At 35.2% G+C, this 19,266-nt stretch overlaps 1 protein-coding gene and 1 pseudogene across 1 annotated transcript in view; one reads left to right on the top strand and one right to left on the bottom strand.

Annotated features, from left to right (window-relative positions):
* LOC100372674 (stalled ribosome sensor GCN1-like) overlaps positions 1 to 7,374 on the bottom strand; it is a 75,422-nt gene extending 68,048 nt beyond the window's left edge. Inside the window, exons 1-3 of the mRNA XM_006818077.3 lie at positions 7,135 to 7,374; positions 6,935 to 7,037; positions 2,597 to 2,792 (exon numbers count right to left, since the gene is read on the bottom strand). Coding sequence (XP_006818140.2) covers positions 2,597 to 2,792; positions 6,935 to 7,037; positions 7,135 to 7,152 — 317 coding nt within the window. The 5' untranslated portion in view covers positions 7,153 to 7,374. The remainder of the gene's footprint in view (positions 1 to 2,596; positions 2,793 to 6,934; positions 7,038 to 7,134) is intronic.
* A 6,317-nt stretch (positions 7,375 to 13,691) lies between these two features.
* On the top strand, positions 13,692 to 19,037 carry LOC146733610 (uncharacterized; annotated as a pseudogene).
* The last annotated feature ends 229 nt before the right edge of the window (positions 19,038 to 19,266 follow it).

Genomic DNA, 19,266 nt, shown 5'->3' with positions numbered 1-19,266 from the left:
TCACATTATCGGCAATTTTCACTAAATTCAATTAATTTTGCACCAAACAGACAAAATGTGACAATGCTTCCAGTTTTTGATCAAAAAAGTTTAAATTTTCGTCAAAATTTTCTGTGCCAAAAAGCAGGCTACAAATTTGAGGATGGTGTATGGAATTGATATTGGTTAATGAAGTTAAGTATTATTCAAATCACACTATTAGGATCAGTATGTGATTGTAACCATGGAAACATGGTTAAAACTAAATTTAAAGCTATTGTTATATGAGGCACTATCAACCAAGTAAAATAGTGTAATTGGTTACTTTGACCTCACATTCTATGTTGCTTTGTTACCTGCACACTGTAAGGGCCAAACAAAAAATTGCCGAAAAATATGAAATATAGGGTCTCGTTTTTTTTTCCCATATACCTCAGCTATTTACGATACCCTTAGTTTTCATGAGTTTAAAAAAAACAAAAAAAATCTGACCGACCAACCAAAATTTTTCAATTTTCCGACTTGAGGGCAACATAAGTTGTTTTCTTTTGGCCTAATATTGTGGCAAAGTGGCAAAAACTGACCCAAAATATTTACTCCATAATATAGCATTTGATACCTTTCGGAAACATAGCAATAGCTGAAAAAGAACAATCCACTGGTCAAAAATTACAAAAATATTCACCAAAAATAGATAATTAAAGATATCGTCATGAAACAAGTCATCTGAAGATGACACAGCCCCCACTTGTCAGATGTGATTATAGTTGAATGATAAAGTTTGAATGTATAAGTATAAAATCTGGTAGGAAGATTAAATTCAAAATTCAAAATTAAATTAATATTCAAATTAGCTCATTAATTAAGTTGAAAGTCAATATTGCATAGCATATATCGTATATTAACAGATCAAGTAAGTCTATACCAGCTTTGGTCTCATTTGGACCATTAGTTCACAAGATATCAACAAAAATTCAAAATTCATTAAATATGCAGATGAGCTTGTTAATTAAATTGAAACTCAATATTGCATAGCATACATCTTATATTGACAAATCAAGTTTCTACTAAGTTTGGTCAAATTAATAATTAACAAGTCATTGTCAATGACACGTCCCCGTTCCGTTCATATTTGAGTGACATATACATTCAAAGCAGATCATGACCGAAATGCACCTGCATATGTACAACACATTGTGCTAAATCTGAACAAAATCCATCCATGCATGACTGAGATCTGGTTCTGGAATTGTGAAAATACGTGATTTTGATGCATTTTCGGCCTTAAAATGGCCATCATTCCGCTATTGTTAAGCAGATCATGAAACAAATGCACATATCTATTTGTGACATGATGTACCATGTGTGTGTGAAGTTTGAACTTGATCAATCCAGACATGTCTTGGATACGGATCCAGAACTGAATTCTTTAACAAAATGGCCGCCAGTCGGCCATTTCGAACTTGATCCGAAAAAAAAAAAGACGTGCATCAAGGTCCTATTATGTTTAATGTATGTACCAAATTTGAACAAAATCCATCCATGCATAACTGAGATATGGGTCCGGAATGGTGAAAATGTGCGATTTCAATGCATTTTCGGCCTTAAAGCGGCCCCCATTTGGCTATCGTTAATGAGATCATGAAACAAATGCACATACATATTTGTGACATGATGTACCTTGTGTGTGTGAAGTTTGAACTTGATCAATCCAGACATGTCTCGGATACGGATCCAGAACTGAATTCTTTAAAACAAAATGGCCGCCAGTCGGCTATTTCGAACTTGATCCGGAAAAAAAAATGACGTGCATCAAGGTCCTATTATGTTTAATGTATGTACCAAATTTGAATGAAATCCGTCTATGCATAACTGAGATCCGGGTCCGGAATGGTGAAAATGTGCGATTTCAATGCATTTTCGGCCTTAAAGCGGCCCCCATTTGGCTATCGTTAATAAGATCATGAAACAAATGCACATAAATATTTGTGACATGATGTACCTTGTGTGTGTGAAGTTTGAACTCGATCAATCCAAGCATGTCTCAGATACGGATCCAGAACTGAATTCTTTAAAACAAAATGGCCGCCAGTCGGCCATTTCGAACCCGATCCAAAAAAAAACTGACGTGCATCAAGGTCCTATTATGTTTAATGTATGTACCAAATTTGAACAAAATCCGTCCATGCATAACTGAGATCCGGGTCCGAAATGGTGAAAATGTGCGATTTTGATGCATTTTCGGCCTTAAAATGGCCGCTATTCGGCTATCGTTAATCGGATCATGAAAAAATGCATGTGCTTATGTCCCATATAATGTGTGATGTATGAGTGAAGTTTGAACTTAATCGGTCCATGCATGTTCGAGATACAGGTGATCACGGACGCACGCACGGACGCACGCACGGACGCACACAGGGCAAAACATAAGTCCCCGTTTTCGGACTGCGTCCGAACGGGGACTAAATATGCAAATGAACTCATTAATTGATTCCTTGAATAACTAAATCAATGTGCATCTGTACCAGTGGACACTCTGTCTTTGTACCAAGTTTCAGCAAAATCTAAAATTAAAAATATCAATCTTAAACTTAATACATGAACATGCAGAACTTACGTGTGATGTATATTTCTCTGTACAGCAGCAGTGTCTTCTAAAATGGAAATCACAGCCTTTATAGTTAATTTCCCATAACGGTTTAATAACTCTTTGATGACTTGTTCAACTAATCTTCTGGAGGTCCCATCATGATAAATGGGTAAAGTCAATGCTAATATTCTGCACACTCCTTTCACACTTTTTTCTGGTAAATCTTCATAAAAAAAATATATTATTATACATCTGTCACTGTAATGCCATAAGTTACAGTGTGTCGTAATTTTGCGGTAATGCACTGGGTATTTTCATCCCCCCATATTAAGAAACGTGAATTCCAAATATGGAACGATTACGTGCGTAAGCATCTTCTAATAATAAAACATGGCTGCCCCCAGGGTTTGACAAGACCCCACACAAAAAAGTTTGCTAAAACATTTTGGCATTTCCATGATGTATTCCTGGGAGGAAAAGATGTATAATAATATTAGGTTAATACCAGGATACAGCAAAAGTATGCACTCAGACAGTACGCAGTCGCATCGACCTCCGCTACTTGCCGGGCAATACTCCTGCTGTACTGTCTTCATGCATACTTTGCAGTATCCTTGTAATAACCTCATATTATACCACCATTTCAATTTGCCAAATATGTCATTCTGATTGGTCAAGAGTGTGTTTTTAATTATGCAAGCCTTGATAAAATATTTTGCTTTATATGCAAAGAACATAATAAAATCAAAGAAAGCTTAGAAAGAAGTCCCGTGTGCTGAGAGTTTTAGAGACACATTAAAAATTAATTCAAAATTACTTATACTTGAGATATTGATGGAATAGCTGAAAACTAATTATGCAAATAAGGTAACTAATATGAACAGATTTAAGTGTAAAACTAAAGGTCTGCACAATGTACGAAGTTTCATTGAAATGTGATTAGAATCAAAAAAATAATTATTATGCTAATTAGAGAATTAATATGAACAGATTTTAACCCAAAATTAATCAGGCTGTCTATTGTCCTAGAGCATTTATGTACCAAGTTTTATTCAAATGCGATGATCAATACTTGAGATATCAGTATTAATTAATTATGTTAATTAGGTGTTTAAGAAGCATAAATATTTACCAAAAACTAATATGGTGCATAGTCTGAGGTTCATTGAAATGTGATGGGTACTCTTTAAAAGTTTCATTGAAATCCAATGAGTGGTTTTTAGACATCAGTGCAACAGCCATAGAACAGCAAAAAATTAACTAATTATGCAAATTAGGTAATTAATAGGCACAATTATTTATCCCAAAATTAATCAGATCTCTGCATAGTCCTAGAAAAAATGACGCAAGTCTCATTGAAATGTGATGATTAGTACTTGAGATATCAGGTGAAAAGCTGAAAATTAACTAATTATGCTAATAAGGTGATTAATATGCACAAATATTTTACCCAAAAACTAATTAGGTCTCTGCACAGTCCTCAAGTAACTATGTACCAAATTTCATTGAAACGTGATCATTACTACTCAAAATATCAAAAGCTGAATTATTAGGTAATTAGGTAATTAATATGTACTGATATTACCCTAAAAACTATCAAGTCTGTGCAGTGTCATATGACACCTATGTACCAAGTTTTATTGAAATGTTATGATTAGTACTTAATCATTATGTAAATTAGGTAATTAATAATATTAACAGATTTTTACCCAAAACTAATCAAATCTGCGCATTAGTTCTGAGCATCCATGTGCCAGGTTTCATTGAAATCCAATGAGTGGTTTTTCAAAAATCAGTGGAACAGTCATAGAACAGCTTAAAATCAGTTAATTATCATGCAAATTAGGTAATTAATATTCATAGATTTTTACCCAAAACCAATCAAATCTGTGCACTAGTTCTGAGCATCCATGTGCCAAATTTCATCAAAATCCAATTAATGGTACTTCAGATATCAGTGGAACAGTCTTGAAACAGCTAAAAATCAGCTAATTATCATGCAAATTAGGTAATTAATATTCATAGATTTTTACCCAAAACTAATCAAATCTGCGCACTAGTTCTGAGCATCCATGTGCCAAATTTCATCAAAATCCAATTAATGGTTCTTCAGATATCAGTGGAACAGTCTTGAAACAGCTAAAAATCAGCTAATTATCATGCAAATTAGATAATTAATATTCATAAATTTTTACCAAAACCTAATCAACTCTGCGCATTATCCCAGAGTATCTATTTACCAAGTTTCATCAAAATTTGATTAGTGGTTCTTGAGATAACAGTGGAACAAAAAAAGTGACATACATACATACATACATACATACATACATACATACATACATACATACATACATACATGGTTTTTGTTTATTCTCGATTATAAAAAAAAAAAAAAAAAAAAAAAAAAAAAAAAAAGTTTTACATTTCATATCTTGCTATTTACAAATAAAATAATTTAAATTGAGCAACAATGGTCATAGTTATAGTACCAATGAACAACACACACACACAAAAAGAATCGAATTATGAAAGCATTAATCGTGTAGTCAATCGCGTTCATGGGATGTGCAGATTAAGTGTCAGTTATTCTATTTTGAACATCCAGTTTTTCATCAGTTGGGGTATGGCGAGTTTCAGCGTCATATGCATCTTTTTGTCTTGGCTGAGTAGTCTTCATAAAGTATTTTCCTAGTTTTGAAGTTAATCGTTGGATTCGTATTTTGTCCTTGCTTTTTATGTCAGTGTTTTTGCGTAGATTTGTTAGTGATCTTATAAGCAATCTGAGATCAGGGCAGAACTCAGTCGCATGATCAAAAATTCTTTTGGAGTTAACCGATTCTTCCACGAACAACATAAGAGATTCATTAGATAGCAGATTGTCAGTTTCCTTAGGATAGTCATCTTGTATAATCTGTGATAAGTTCGAGACGTCTGACGCAATAGACTCCATGTCGTCTACTTCCTCGGCGCAATTGGCAGATGTCTGATTTTTCTTGTGGAATATATCAGCTGGTGCACTGGACGCTCCCTCTAACCCCTTGGAAAAGGAGAAAGAGCTACAAGAGATCGCGGACGGCAGTGTGAAAACGGGAGGTTTCCGTATTTTCACTTTGCTAACAGTTCTTTTTGTAATTATTGGCATTGTCCCAGTCGTCGTTTGAGGTGCAGTCACTGTGGTGTCGGCGTCTGTATTTTTATTACAGGAGAAAGAACAAGAGAATCCGGAAGGCATTGAAAAGGGAGTCGGTGTTTGTAATGTTTCTTCATCAGTAGTAGGCTCGATTTGCATTTTATTAAATTTACCTGTGTCGTCGTCACTAACATCATGTTCGTCTGTTTTAGTAACCGTTGCCATAGTTTCACCGTCTTCAGCAGTGGTGTTATTTTTAGCACCTTCATTTGCATTGTTTTTTTTTTATACATACATACATACACACATACATACATACATACAAATGATACATACATACATACATACAGACAGGGTAACTGCAAAGACTCCCTTTTGTGCTTCGCACACGAGAGTCAAAAACATTGCGACCCTTTGGGTATTTGGAGTTCAAGATAGATGCATGAACAAATTAATCGCAAACGAGAGGGTTTGTTAAGCCTCAAAATACAATTGTGAATACAGCACTAATTGGAGTCTGTATTTCTTTGAAATTCTGTCAATTGAGGCAATTTTACAAATAGCAACATTAGCCAAGGGAAAAAAATGCATGGTTCCTTTTATCTAACCTACCATAGTTTTACTGCCTGACTCTAAACTTTTAAGAAAACGTCACAAAATTGCTAATACTTGTAAACAAATACATATTTATATGACCTGCTAAAAACTATAATGTGATGACACATTTGTGGATGCTCAATTTTGAGAAAGTCAAAATATCTCGATGCCACATTTCTCTCAGAAAAGTAGGAATTTTGACATTGAACTATAAACAAGAGTCCTGACAGTCAAAATAGTTCTGCTGTTTCAGCTGTTTCCCCAATGAACAGAAGGAACTAATCTAATAGAAATACATCCAAGGTATCTACATACTATGTAATTCACTATTTGCTAGATAACCGTATGATCACCCCAACATCAATCTCAGAACAGTACGGGAGTGAGCGTAGTTCACGCCCTAGTTGAAATAGGAAGTACTAGTATTACAGATATTATTATAGCCATTCCATATTGAAAAGTATGTTTTTGTTCATATATGAAACACGTCAAAGGAGATGTATGCATACAACGTGTATGTTCAATATATTCGCTCAATCCAATAAGTGTAAAAGTTAGGAAGTTTACTGCTGACCATTTAGCAAGTGGCGAAAATAACAACCTGTTACGAACGCTCTACCACCGTACCGGTCTCTCACCTGTTTTTGCGACACATGTCAGCAGCCCCGTCAGAACTCTCCCTCTTTCTTTTGTACTGGAGCTGGTGGCTTTCACGGAAAATTCTTTCAAAACTTCTAAAACCTGCAACATTGAACAGCACAATAGTATTACTTCGCGTGCATAAATTCTGGTTAACGTTTCGGAATTAATGAAAAATCATAGGAAAAAGCATGTCTACCTTGCTGTCGGCCGCCATGTTGGTTGTGCAATAACCGATACTTGCCGATTACGCGAGAGCCACAAAATGGCTGAATTTATACAATATATTATAAATATTATGAACCAATCATTTCAAATAACAGTTTGAAGGCAAAATATGTACAATTAACAAAATTAATAATGATGCCTTTGCTATTTTATTGAAATTCCCGGAACTCCCCGAACATACCGGAAGTGCCAACAAACAATTTAGCCCCCCTAAGCTAGGCATTTATAATCAGAACAGTACCTCTAAGTTAGCACTTGTTTAGTGTTGTAGTATCACATAGCGTTCGTCCTTTTTCATGAAATTGTAAGGTTACAATAAGCAGATCTGAGTTATGCACTTGTTTGTTTGTTCGTTTGTTTATTTGTTAAAATGTTTGCTCCATACAGTTTTACAAAACTTTGAGAATTTTCTTGTGAGGTCTTGAAGTGCGCCGCCACATTGTGTATTGGGGATGAACTTAAAGAAAAACAGAGGTTCGGGCCCGGGTTTTTGTCGTGTCCAAGATGTCATTTGGGATTAAACAAACTTGGAAGAGGTGAGTAAAGGGGATAGCTAGTGCAGGTTACAGTAAATAAAAACGGAATTTTGCGTTTTTACAGAAAATAAAATTAAAGTTCCATTTACAGTAAAAAATTGTTTTGACAATTTTACAGAAAAAGCAAATTCCTAATTACATTTTTATGATATTTTTGATAATTTGTGTTTAAGAATCAAAATTGTAAATTGCGTACGAATTACGACATTTAATTTGAAAAATGCTTTATACGCTTACAAAAATAATATCTTTGTACAAATTTTGGACGAATAAAATAGCTGATTACATTTTTGCTCATGTTTACGAATTTACGTTTTTTATTTATTTAAATTACATTATCACGAAAATAAAAACAATTGATTACAGCTTACGAAAATACCCCTTGCTGACCCCCTTGGAAGCGATCTGATTTAAAGTTTGTGCTTTTTTAATGTATATATTGTTATTTTTTTAAACATGTATCTAACTATTTTTTCATATATTTTATTTTATCATTAATACCAGTAGTTTGCAAAGATATTTGTAATAACGAAATCCCACAATAAAACAAAATAAGACGTGTGAGATAAAAATAGCAACAAAACGATAAATATTAAGAAATTAACATGAAAATGTAAAAAATACGCTGTGATTTGAATCCGATGTGGATTTCACGTCCTAATTTCTAGGAATTGTTTCGCTTCTGAGGGCGTGAATAATGACGTCAGTGATATACGTTGATAGATACACCTTTGGGTTTGTAATAATCTGTGCCATTATAGGACGAGTATTTTTAGCATTTAGGAGAAGTTTTCATTCACTGTTGTTTAGGAATGTTGCAACACAAATGCTTCATTTGGTATTATACGTTGTGTATCTTCACCACTCACTCCATTCGTCCCGGTCACATGGTCTGCCGTGCCAAATAAATGAGTCGATCGAGTTGTTATATTTAATATACACTTATTATACCGCCCCCTGGTGGCCGTTATTGGCCGAAACCAAAAACAATAACAATTTAACGCAGTCACAATGTAAAATATAAATCTAATTTTAGAAAAACATTTAAAAGTGTCAAACATCATTATATTGTCTGCAACAATCTAAGTGTCCCGGATGTTATGACATCAGAGACCATTAACAAACAGAAGAAATACGCTGGGAGAGACCAATGTAAATATTTATCAAATGATCGTATGACCGCTTTTGACCAAAGATATTGCCTGTCTGATACTTGAATATAATAATTATATGTAATATGTTTTCTATGAGATATGGGTTATGTGAGATTGGAGCTCCATGATATATGTGAATGATTGCACGTTGGAACTTATAATTCAACGACAAATTACTATTATATTCTATATTGGGAGGTATTGCTATTTTACAACTATCTTTAATTTTGATTCATATCGAACAACAACCCTTGGAAGAGCTGAAAGGGTTACAATATAGAATAATTCTAAACTCTTAATTTCAATAAAATGAAATTATATAAGTGGGTGGTTTTTTTAGTTCAAAACAAATACTTAAATTTTTGTCAAGATGCATAATGAAAATACTGAAAATTGTGGCTGCATTTTCATCCTGGCTTCAATTGAATTGTTTGACAGACAATACAAAATTAGTTTCGCCTTTAATGTGTTCGGAATCGCAAATATCCCCTGTTTTCTCATCAACGGAGATTTTACTCTGACTTGACGTTCTATATTATCATTATTAATAATTGGACGGTTGTTTTGAATTCTATGTATTTTTATTTTTGTGGGCATTTTCTGACGTGAACAAATCTGACAGAGGTCCCCCAAGGCACCTACATACTATGTATCAAAGTAATTGAGCTGGTAGTTTTCAAGAAGAAGATAAAATTGTAATTACATTGTTCGGGGACAGACGGACAACAACGGCTCTGTCATCGTTTCCAACTGCTTTGTTAAAAAAAGAGTTTTTAAAGTTCTCTTAAAATTATTGTTATTGTTAGACTGGAGAATGGAGAGCAGTTTCGCCAGCAAAGGCTTGTTAATTCGGTCGTAGCTTCACCGTTCGTGGGGACGGTCGTGGATAGTCGGCTCCAGCGATACCATGTAAATCGGTTCATATCAAAAATGTGGCTTAGTTGCCCTAAGAAAACAAGCCGTACATTTTCCCGGTATATTTTGAATGTTATCATTTTAGTAGAAGGATCAGCGTTAGATGACATGAGACACAGTCCCTCAACAAGGACGCAAAGTAAGCACTTACAAATCTGATTGTGAACTCCAAGATTGCGGGCTAATTTCAGCTATCCGTGCAGGAGCGAATTCTAGTATGTGAGAAATATTACCTACTTCTTTGTAACCAAATTACAGTTGTCATATACAATACTTGACGAAAATGACGTGTTACAATCATGATTGGATGTGAACAATTATTGTATATTAGTAGGATACATGAACTGCCTTCAACACTATAGTCTTTGGTTCAACACAACACAATTTTCCTGAAAATACAATTGAAGAAATACATAATAAACAACCCAGAAAAAAACGACCACACCTGAATATTATAGGCCGAGCTTAGTACTAGTATTTTAATTTGACCATGGATGTACATCCATGATTTGACTGATTATTCAACAACAACAACAACAACAACAACAACAACAACTGTCAATCATGTAATAAGTAGTATTGTAGTCCAATAAGATAGTCATGTAGTCCAATAAGATAGTCGACGTCTGCACTTATCTCTTGTTTATGTGTATAGCTACTTATCTAAGCTGTGAAAAGTAACATAAACAATTCGTTTCTGCAGCTTGTTGAAATCCGAATTCCAGTCGAGTACATCACGGCAAGGTTACTAAAAAAGAACCTAATAACCATGGGTATATGCATATTTCCTGCTAGAGTGACGTGCTCTGTGCTGCAATGTTCAATAAATATATTCATAAATATAAACCACGTTGCGTAAATATATATTTCTGGCTGTATTTTGTTCTATTATAACTCTAAACCTCTGAACGATCGGTTGTTGTCCATTCTCGGCTGGCTTGCAAAGTGTTGACACTGTTACTACTAGTAACCATGGTTTTGAGGATCACAATACCGTGAATGGACACCACGATATGTGAATGCAGTTCATAGCATAGGTTACAGGTAATACAATATGAATTTGATATGAATAAAAATTTGGATCATCCGCAACAGGGGAGAACGAGGAAGACACGACCGTGACGCGATCTGGACGGAAAACCAAGACGTGGAACACTCGCATGTTTTAATTTAGTTATAACGTTTTTTGTATTTTTAGTAAGTACAAAAATGTAATTTAAATATTTAATTAATAAAATAAATAACAAATAGAAAATACAAATTTTGAACCACTTAAATTCTCTGAAAAATGTATTGCTGTCTCTTTACATGAGACTCGTAATTCTTATAGTATGTAGCCAGACAAGTTCGCGTGAGTTGCGCCCTCTGTGGTGCTCCAAACTCAAGTAAGGTTAGTGAGGTCTGATCCCGTTCGGCCGGCGAAGGTGCCACTCATGTCAGGTTGGCAGGAACATCTATTTTTGAAAACTTAGCTTGAGGCGTATGTCAAAGCTGGGTAAGAGTATGTGAAAAAAATGAATTGTACCCCCCCCCCCACATACACAACTGTTTATAATTGCATTGTCTACTACAGAAGAACACGTCCCGCCATCCTTATATATTATGAATATCGCATAACACACTATTTAACCTCTCTGTACTGGTTCTTACAAGGTGAAGGATGTATTATGCGATGAATATTGATTATTCTCGTAATTTTAAGAACAACGATCCATTATGGGTGGTCACGGCTGACACTCAACACACAGAAATTGATCAAAAATAATCTTTCGATGTCTAAAAATTGGACTTTAAGTTGAAACATCATGCGTATAGTTTTATATCACCTGCGATCAGTGAAAGATTAGATTTAATGCGATATTTTATTATCTCCCCGGTAATATTTCCACTTTCGATGACGTTTTGTATCAAATCCTATTATCGACATGTACACCCCTCGTAGCACTGGTTCTTCTGATAAATTAACCGTGTCCACATGTGCGTTTTGGCCGACTTCCAAGCAGTGTAATGGGAATCATCAGTCCCCTGACCAATGGCATGACTGACATGGTTCAGCAAGCAGCCATACAACATATTTATATTAGCATTAAAGTAGCACATATCGCCAGATTTCACCACGGCTTTTACAATATCACGTACCATTTGTTTTTATAATGATTACAAGTTTTCGTGTGATGAAAAAATCATATGTAGATATAATATTGTTAGTTCTGGTTTGCCCGAATTATTGGGACATTTTTAGACTTGCGTAAGTTACATTTTGTACTGGGAAAGTAACGTTTTGTACTGGGAAGGTAACGTTTTATACTGGGAAGGTTACGTTCTGTACTGGGTAAGTAACATTTTGTACTGGGAAAGTAACGTTTTGTATTGGAAAAGTAACGTTTTGTACTGGGAAGGTTACGTTTTGTACTGGGTAAGTAACGTTTTGTACTGGGGAAGTAGCGTTTTGTACTGGGAAAGTAACGTTTTGTACTGGAGAAGTAACGTTTTGTATTGGAAAAGTTACGTTTTGTACTGGGAAGGTTACGTTTTGTACTGGGTAAGTAACGTTTTGTACTGAGGAAGTAGCGTTTTGTACTGGGGAAGTAGCGTGTTGTACTGGAAAAGTAACGTTTTGTACTGGGAAAGTAACGTTTTATACTGGGAAGGTTACGTTCTGTACTGGGTAAGTAACGTTTTGTATTGGGAAGGTAACGTTTTGTATTGGGAAGGTAACGTTTTGTATTGGGAAGGTAACGTTTTATACTGGGAAGGTTACGTTCTGTACTGGGTAAGTAACATTTTGTACTGGAGAAGTAACGTTTTGTATTGGAAAAGTAACGTTTTGTACTGGGAAGGTTACGTTTTGTACTGGGTAAGTAACGTTTTGTACTGGGGAAGTAGCGTTTTGTACTGGAAAAGTAACGTTTTGTACTAGGAGGGTAACGTTTTGTACTGGGAAAGTAACAGTTGATAACCTGTGTCTAAATGATGTGTCTAAGATAAGTCTACTGTACAGAAAAATACTATTTCTTAAAACTGGTTTCTTTGTAATATTTTACGTCGTGTATTATATATTATATTATTATAGGTGTTTTTATTTGCTTTTTACCCTAAAATAAAGTATATAATAAATAAATCAACAACTAAATAATTGTGGATGACAAACTGTTTTGCTCTCGTTAAATAAGTCGAATGACCGCCAACGAGGTATTGATATAACCCACTACGCCTTATTTTGATATCGTTGCCATAGTGACATTTAATTGTGATCACAAGACCGAATATTGATTGATATAATGTTGACTCAGGTATTACACCATTTACAAATACTAGTAGGTTATATCCACAGTGTGGTTATGTCACTAAAAAATCAAGAAAAAATGTCACCGAGTTATTTATTAACACATTTACTTCGGTGGTCAAACGGAAAATATAACGTTCGTGTATAAATTTAAGCACTACTTTTCGTATTCCTAGTTGTACTTGCATGTTTCACAACTAAAATTACACGCTACTTAGCTTGTATAAAGTAATGTCACGGTGACCTATAGCATCGCCGAGTTCATGTCAGGCGTATCGGCATTCAACAAGTGCCAATCTCCGCCCAGTCACGTGTTTGGATTATACATCAAGCGTCTCGTATAGCATTATATCAGGCAGTCCACAGTGGAGGAAATAGCATAGTTAGAATTAGCAAGCGTAAATTGAATATTTGGTGTCATATTCGTCCAGTCTTTCATAAAACATTATGTCGATCGAAGAGTTTGACGAGTATAGAAGCTGTGGCTCTAAATATATACATTGAAACTTCACACACTCGCTAAACGACTGCACACGAACAAACACACTTGTAAACAGGAATGCCCGTACAAAGTTCACAGATATTAGTCTGGTTCCCTGCCCCATTTCAACGCTGAGGGCGGTTTTAGAAAAGGGTCAGGTACGGGGTATTACATCCAAGGCGGTTATTGGTAGTTACGTACGGAACATCTGATTCGTCACTGAGACAATTCAACATGGCGGCTTCCATGGACATGGAGTTTGTTATGAAAACAAAGATTGCTTTAGCACATGTAAACGCAAACAGTCATTCATGTTACACATATTTAAGACCAAAGCAAGTTGATTGTTTGAAGGCATCCACTGATAGTGATTGTATAGGCTTGTTGCCTACCGGTTATGGAAAATCACTGATTTTTGAGTGCCTTCCCTACATGTCAGCTTCACACAGTCCCAGGACAGTGATCTTGATCTCGCCATTGAATGCTATTATAGAAGAACAGTCTCGTAGACTCGGCGCAAGGTCAGTGCGGTTAAATCCGGAGTTTGACTGTAGTTTGTCCAGTTTCATTAGTTGTGAGTATTTGTATATACTGTCTCACCCAGAACACATAATGACCAAGAAACTCTTCGCCGTATTTCGTGGCGACATTTGGCAACACAAGGTATCTCATATTGTTGTTGACGAAGCACACTGTGTAGTACAATGGGGAAGTGATTTCCGTCCGGAATATCGAAATCTGAAAGACCTATGGCCACCGGTACGAAAAGAACACAGCAAGAAATATCATCACATCTTCTGCTTACCAATCCTGTTATTATCGCTGCCAGCATAGATAGACCAAACATAATGTTCCATGTGACAAAAAGACTTCCAAACAACAGAATTGAAGAGTCTTTTAAGGAGATCTTCAAACCACTTATTGATGAATTGCGCAGTAAACAGGAATGTTTTCCACGAACAATTGTTTACTCATCACTTAAATGGTGTGGATTTGCTCACGAATTGTCCTTAATGCCAACTTTTGACAGTGATATAGATGATATATCTGGTCTGGTGGCTCAATTCCATGCCTCATGCACTAACAAGGTAAATTTAAGTTATTTTGTTAACTATAAATACTAACTTGGATATGACTTCTACTGTTTAACGATTGTTTTCCATATTCTGTATGGTATGGTATGTTATTTTTGTTGTTGTATAGTAAAAAACAAATTGGTCCTCTGATGGTTTTACCAATAAAAAAATAAAGTGAATATTTATTTGTTAATTGTTATATATATAAATCATTTGTTCCGGGTTTATAAGCAGCTTTGTCTATAACATTTAGGTAAACAATGTGGCTGTTGCCTCATCAAATGACACACTGAAAGATAACGTGATAAGTGTGTGTTCTTTATCAAATTGGTGAATGCAGTTCACTTTACACTTAAGCCAAATTTGTATAAAAGATATAGCGACTGTGCCCCTTTAACTGTATTTGCTATATTAGATGTTTATCTCCAACACAAGAACAGATAAGCCATCAAAATTTGTTGTATACTGTTCTGTATATTAATAATTTGTGCATTTTTTTTACTATAAATGCACCTCTGTCATTTAACTATCATATGATATTCTGTTACATTACCTTTGCCACAACAATTAACTTGAGCCATTTGGCTATTTCATATCAACTTGCATATTGACAATTTATATATCATACTTTTATCATTAAGCAGATGAAGAAAGAGGTGATCGATGGCATGCAAACCATGAATTGTGGTATCAGATTGTTATTTGCAACTGAGGCATATGGGATGGGTGCAGATCCAAAACAAGTCAGGCGAATTATCCATGCTAGTGTACCAAGAACAATGGAAAGTATGTTAAAATGCATGTAGTTCAGTCTAAATGTAGTAATGCAATGTTACGCACAAAATTCATGAATTTTCAGAGCGCATTGTACATATTTGACATACAATGTGTAAAACCAAGTTCCTTTATTGTGTGCATGATCTTATTATTATACTGCTTGTAAGTGTTGCCAACATTTTGAATGTTTTATTTGTTTTGATTATTTAATGACCACAAGCAATTGGTTGGTTCAAGAGAATCTGAAGTCCCAATAATCCTGTAATCCTGTCATGAGTGTAGTTATTGGATGACGATGATGGCTAGGAAAGTTATTTTATGATGAAATGCCACAGGTTACATCATAGAATGGATATAACAATTGATGTCAGTCACCCAAGAGAACTCATGAAAATACGCATTTGCTCAATATGAGAAGTGCATCTTCAATAGAAGTGTACAATAAACTAAACTTTTCCTGTACTGTATAGAGATATATTACCATGTCATTTACCTATGCATATGCTCTAGTAATACAGCAAATACAGTCCAGTACCATATTGCACTATTTTTGTAACTTGTAGTGAAGCTACTTAAATGTTAAATACAATTCTCATTTGTTCATTAGCATACATTCAGGAAGTTGGCAGATGTGGGAGAGATGGGGAAGAATCTGAGGCTATTTTGTACTACAACGCATCTGACATAGCACACAATGTGAAAGGCATGACTGAGGAAATGAGGAAATACTGTACAACAGATGAATGTCGTAGAGTGTCACTAGCCTCACATTTTGGTCAGGAATTTCCCAAGGACTATATCATTAAACATCAGTGCTGTGACAATTGCAAGCTATTGTGTGACTGTACCATCTGTGATTCTCAGTTTCATTATCATCAGGCTGTACATCAGATCCTATTGTTGCGGGCTGTTAGCAGCCAGCTGAAACTGATGGCTGTTAGCAGCCATCAGGAGCAGAATCTGATGTACAGTCAGATGCTGATGAAAGTGATTTTGATGATCACAAAGCACAGGTAATATGTGATGTGTTATTACAGTATTTTGAAGCTGAAAATAACATCTGTAATGCACCTTCTCCTTCAGTTGTCACAGGATGGACACCATCTTTAGCGGAGAAGATATCTTCAAAATATACAAGATACTCCAATCGCAAGTTTTTGATTTCTGATTTTTATTTGGAGGATCAATATGTTGATAATGTAATTTCTCTTATTTTGCAAGTGTAGAAAGAGGAGAATCTTTATAGTTATGTACCTCAAATTTTCACTGGAAACTGAGGGGAAATGTTATTTGCTCATGTGTTTGCTTCCAGTTGAAAGCATACAAATTAATATATATGTATATATGGGTGCTTCAAGACATGCATATTCAAAACAATAGTGAGACATTTTGTTAGAGCAGGGTTTCATGCTGTAAAAATAAGGATAAATTCTGAAAGTTGATCACTTTGTTGGATGTGTTGATGGAGTACTGTTACGTATATTCAATAAAGTGACCAAAGACTAATTTATCCTTAATATGGCAACTCACTTATTGTTAGCATGTAGTGATACTCTATATATTGTCAATGTATATACTGATTGGGAGCTCAAACAATGGCATGCAATACATTGATAAAACAATACTGTTTTCAACTGGATGTCCAATACTCTTTGACAATGATTTCTAGTTCATGAAAAAAAATGTGTGTTTGTATGATACATTTTATCACACACATCAATTAAGCGCTGTGCCTTAGTGTTCATAATCCCCCTCAGTTTTCAGTGATACACCTTACTTTGACAATATATTTCACCTAAGTTTTGAATCTGTGTGTCTTGAAGTCCTATATATATATATATCAATTTGTATGCTTGCTCTCAACTGCAATTTAGATTAGGGCTAGACCATTTGATATCCTGGATGCACAGGATTCACAGCAATAAATTCATGGCACATAGACCCCTTTCATAAATCAAGCGCCCTCACTCATTAACCGTTGACCTTAACTCAGAGTGAGGCCAGTAGGTAATGAATGCTTAGCAGTGTGTTTTTACCATAGAGTGTACAGTGCAGACGGTCCTTTTGAAAGCTAATAAACTCCCTTGGTTGTGAAATAATTAGTATTTTTATATTTTGTAGAGTTCAAGGATGAGGTTTCCTGTGTATTTAGAGAGGAACTATGCTAGATTTATGAAAGGGGTCTATTGCTTAGATAATCAGAAGGAAAAACTTATGTCACTATCCTGTGAGAGGAGATATGTTTTTGCTTTGATCTACCAGGATATCCTTTATTTAAAAAAAACTGTTCATGGTATTTCCATTAAAATCCTCGGAGCTTATCAGTTTATCAGTTTTGGGAATTAACCAGCTAATTCTCATATGGTTTTTGTTACTTAGTTTGAATTGTCTGAACGTATTTGTACCAAATTTAAGGATTAGACATTATATATTTGCATCTTACTTCTAGACACCTTGACCGATTTGGACCAAATTTGGTGTGATGACAAAGAGTCCCTCAGTGAATGTTATAATGATGTTACTTTTCTGAGAGGGGCATTTTTGAGGGGGCGGAGGGTGGTTTTTATATATTTGCCTTTTACTCCAAGACTCCTTGACCAATTTTGGTGTTGTGACAAAGAGTCTCCTAGTGAATGTTATAATGGTGTTACTTTTCTGAGAGGGTCAATTTTGAGGGGAGGGGGGTGTGATTTTTATATATTTGCGTTTTACTCCAAGACTCCTTGACCAATTTTGGTGTTGTGACAAAGAGTCTCCTAGTGAATGTTATAATGGTGTTACTTTTCTGAGAGGGTAAATTTTGAGGGGAGGGGGGGTGTGATTTTTATATATTTGCATTTTACTCCAAAACCCCTTGACCGATTTGGATCAAATTTGGTGTGATGACAAAGAGTACCCCTGCGGGTGTCCTAATAGCAGTTTTTTTTTTTGGGGGGGGGTATGAATTCATTTAACTCCAAGGCCATGTGACCGATTTGAACCAAAATTGGTGTGATGAGTAAGGGTCCCAATCGAATGTTTTAAAGTTTTTAAAGGGACTTATATTTGGAGGGGGAGAAGAGGGTGGTGTGATATAGTTTTTTTCAAGACCCCTTGAACTAAATTTGGTGTATTACAGCCCTGTACCAATGCTGCCATAGGTTCGAAACTAGTTGATCGCTGCTTGCAGCTATATTTCAAATGTGTTAAGCTGGTACATTTCACAATACAGCAGAGCTGTATCAACCGATAGACTGCTTGTTTTACAAATGTATATATAATTTGGATATGCCAGCCTGCAGCAATTAATTTCTATACATATGCATATCTAAGTGCTGATACACAGCATACAAGTTGGTAATTCACATGGACTGTGCTGTGCATGACTTGTTTGTTAATGCAATCAAGTCAACCTCACTCTTGTAACAACTCTTGTGCAATGTGCAATTAGGTTCATGCAACTCTGCACACATTTCTTGATGTCTGTCCAATACGATTGTTCACAATATGTGGGAGCCCTTTTGAAGCTTTCTTTGGGTCGAAAAATACCAATGACACAATTACTAAATTGATGAGACAGGGATGTTTATTTACAAATATTTTATGTGGTATGTACCAAACTTGCAGTGAAACATGTATATAATAAATGATTATCTTTAACTTAAAAAAAACATTGTGCTGTCTTACTTGCATATGTAATATTCACAGTGGTGGAAAGATGTAACCCTGGAAATTGTCACACTATGAAGCCCACATTTGTAAAATTGCTGATGCATTTAAATCAGTGTCACAGCATTAGTGTCATTTGGGCCAATAACATTTTGATTTTTACATGGCACTCTATGGCTGTGATGCACATAAATGTTGCAGTTTCTAATTTATAAATCCAGTGAACATGA

The sequence above is a fragment of the Saccoglossus kowalevskii genome, chromosome 16 (genome assembly GCF_978046115.1).
Source record: "Saccoglossus kowalevskii chromosome 16, keSacKowa6.1, whole genome shotgun sequence".
NCBI lineage: Eukaryota > Metazoa > Hemichordata > Enteropneusta > Harrimaniidae > Saccoglossus > Saccoglossus kowalevskii.
Note: the sequence above shows the minus strand (reverse complement) of the source record. Positions and strands in the feature narration are given on the sequence as shown.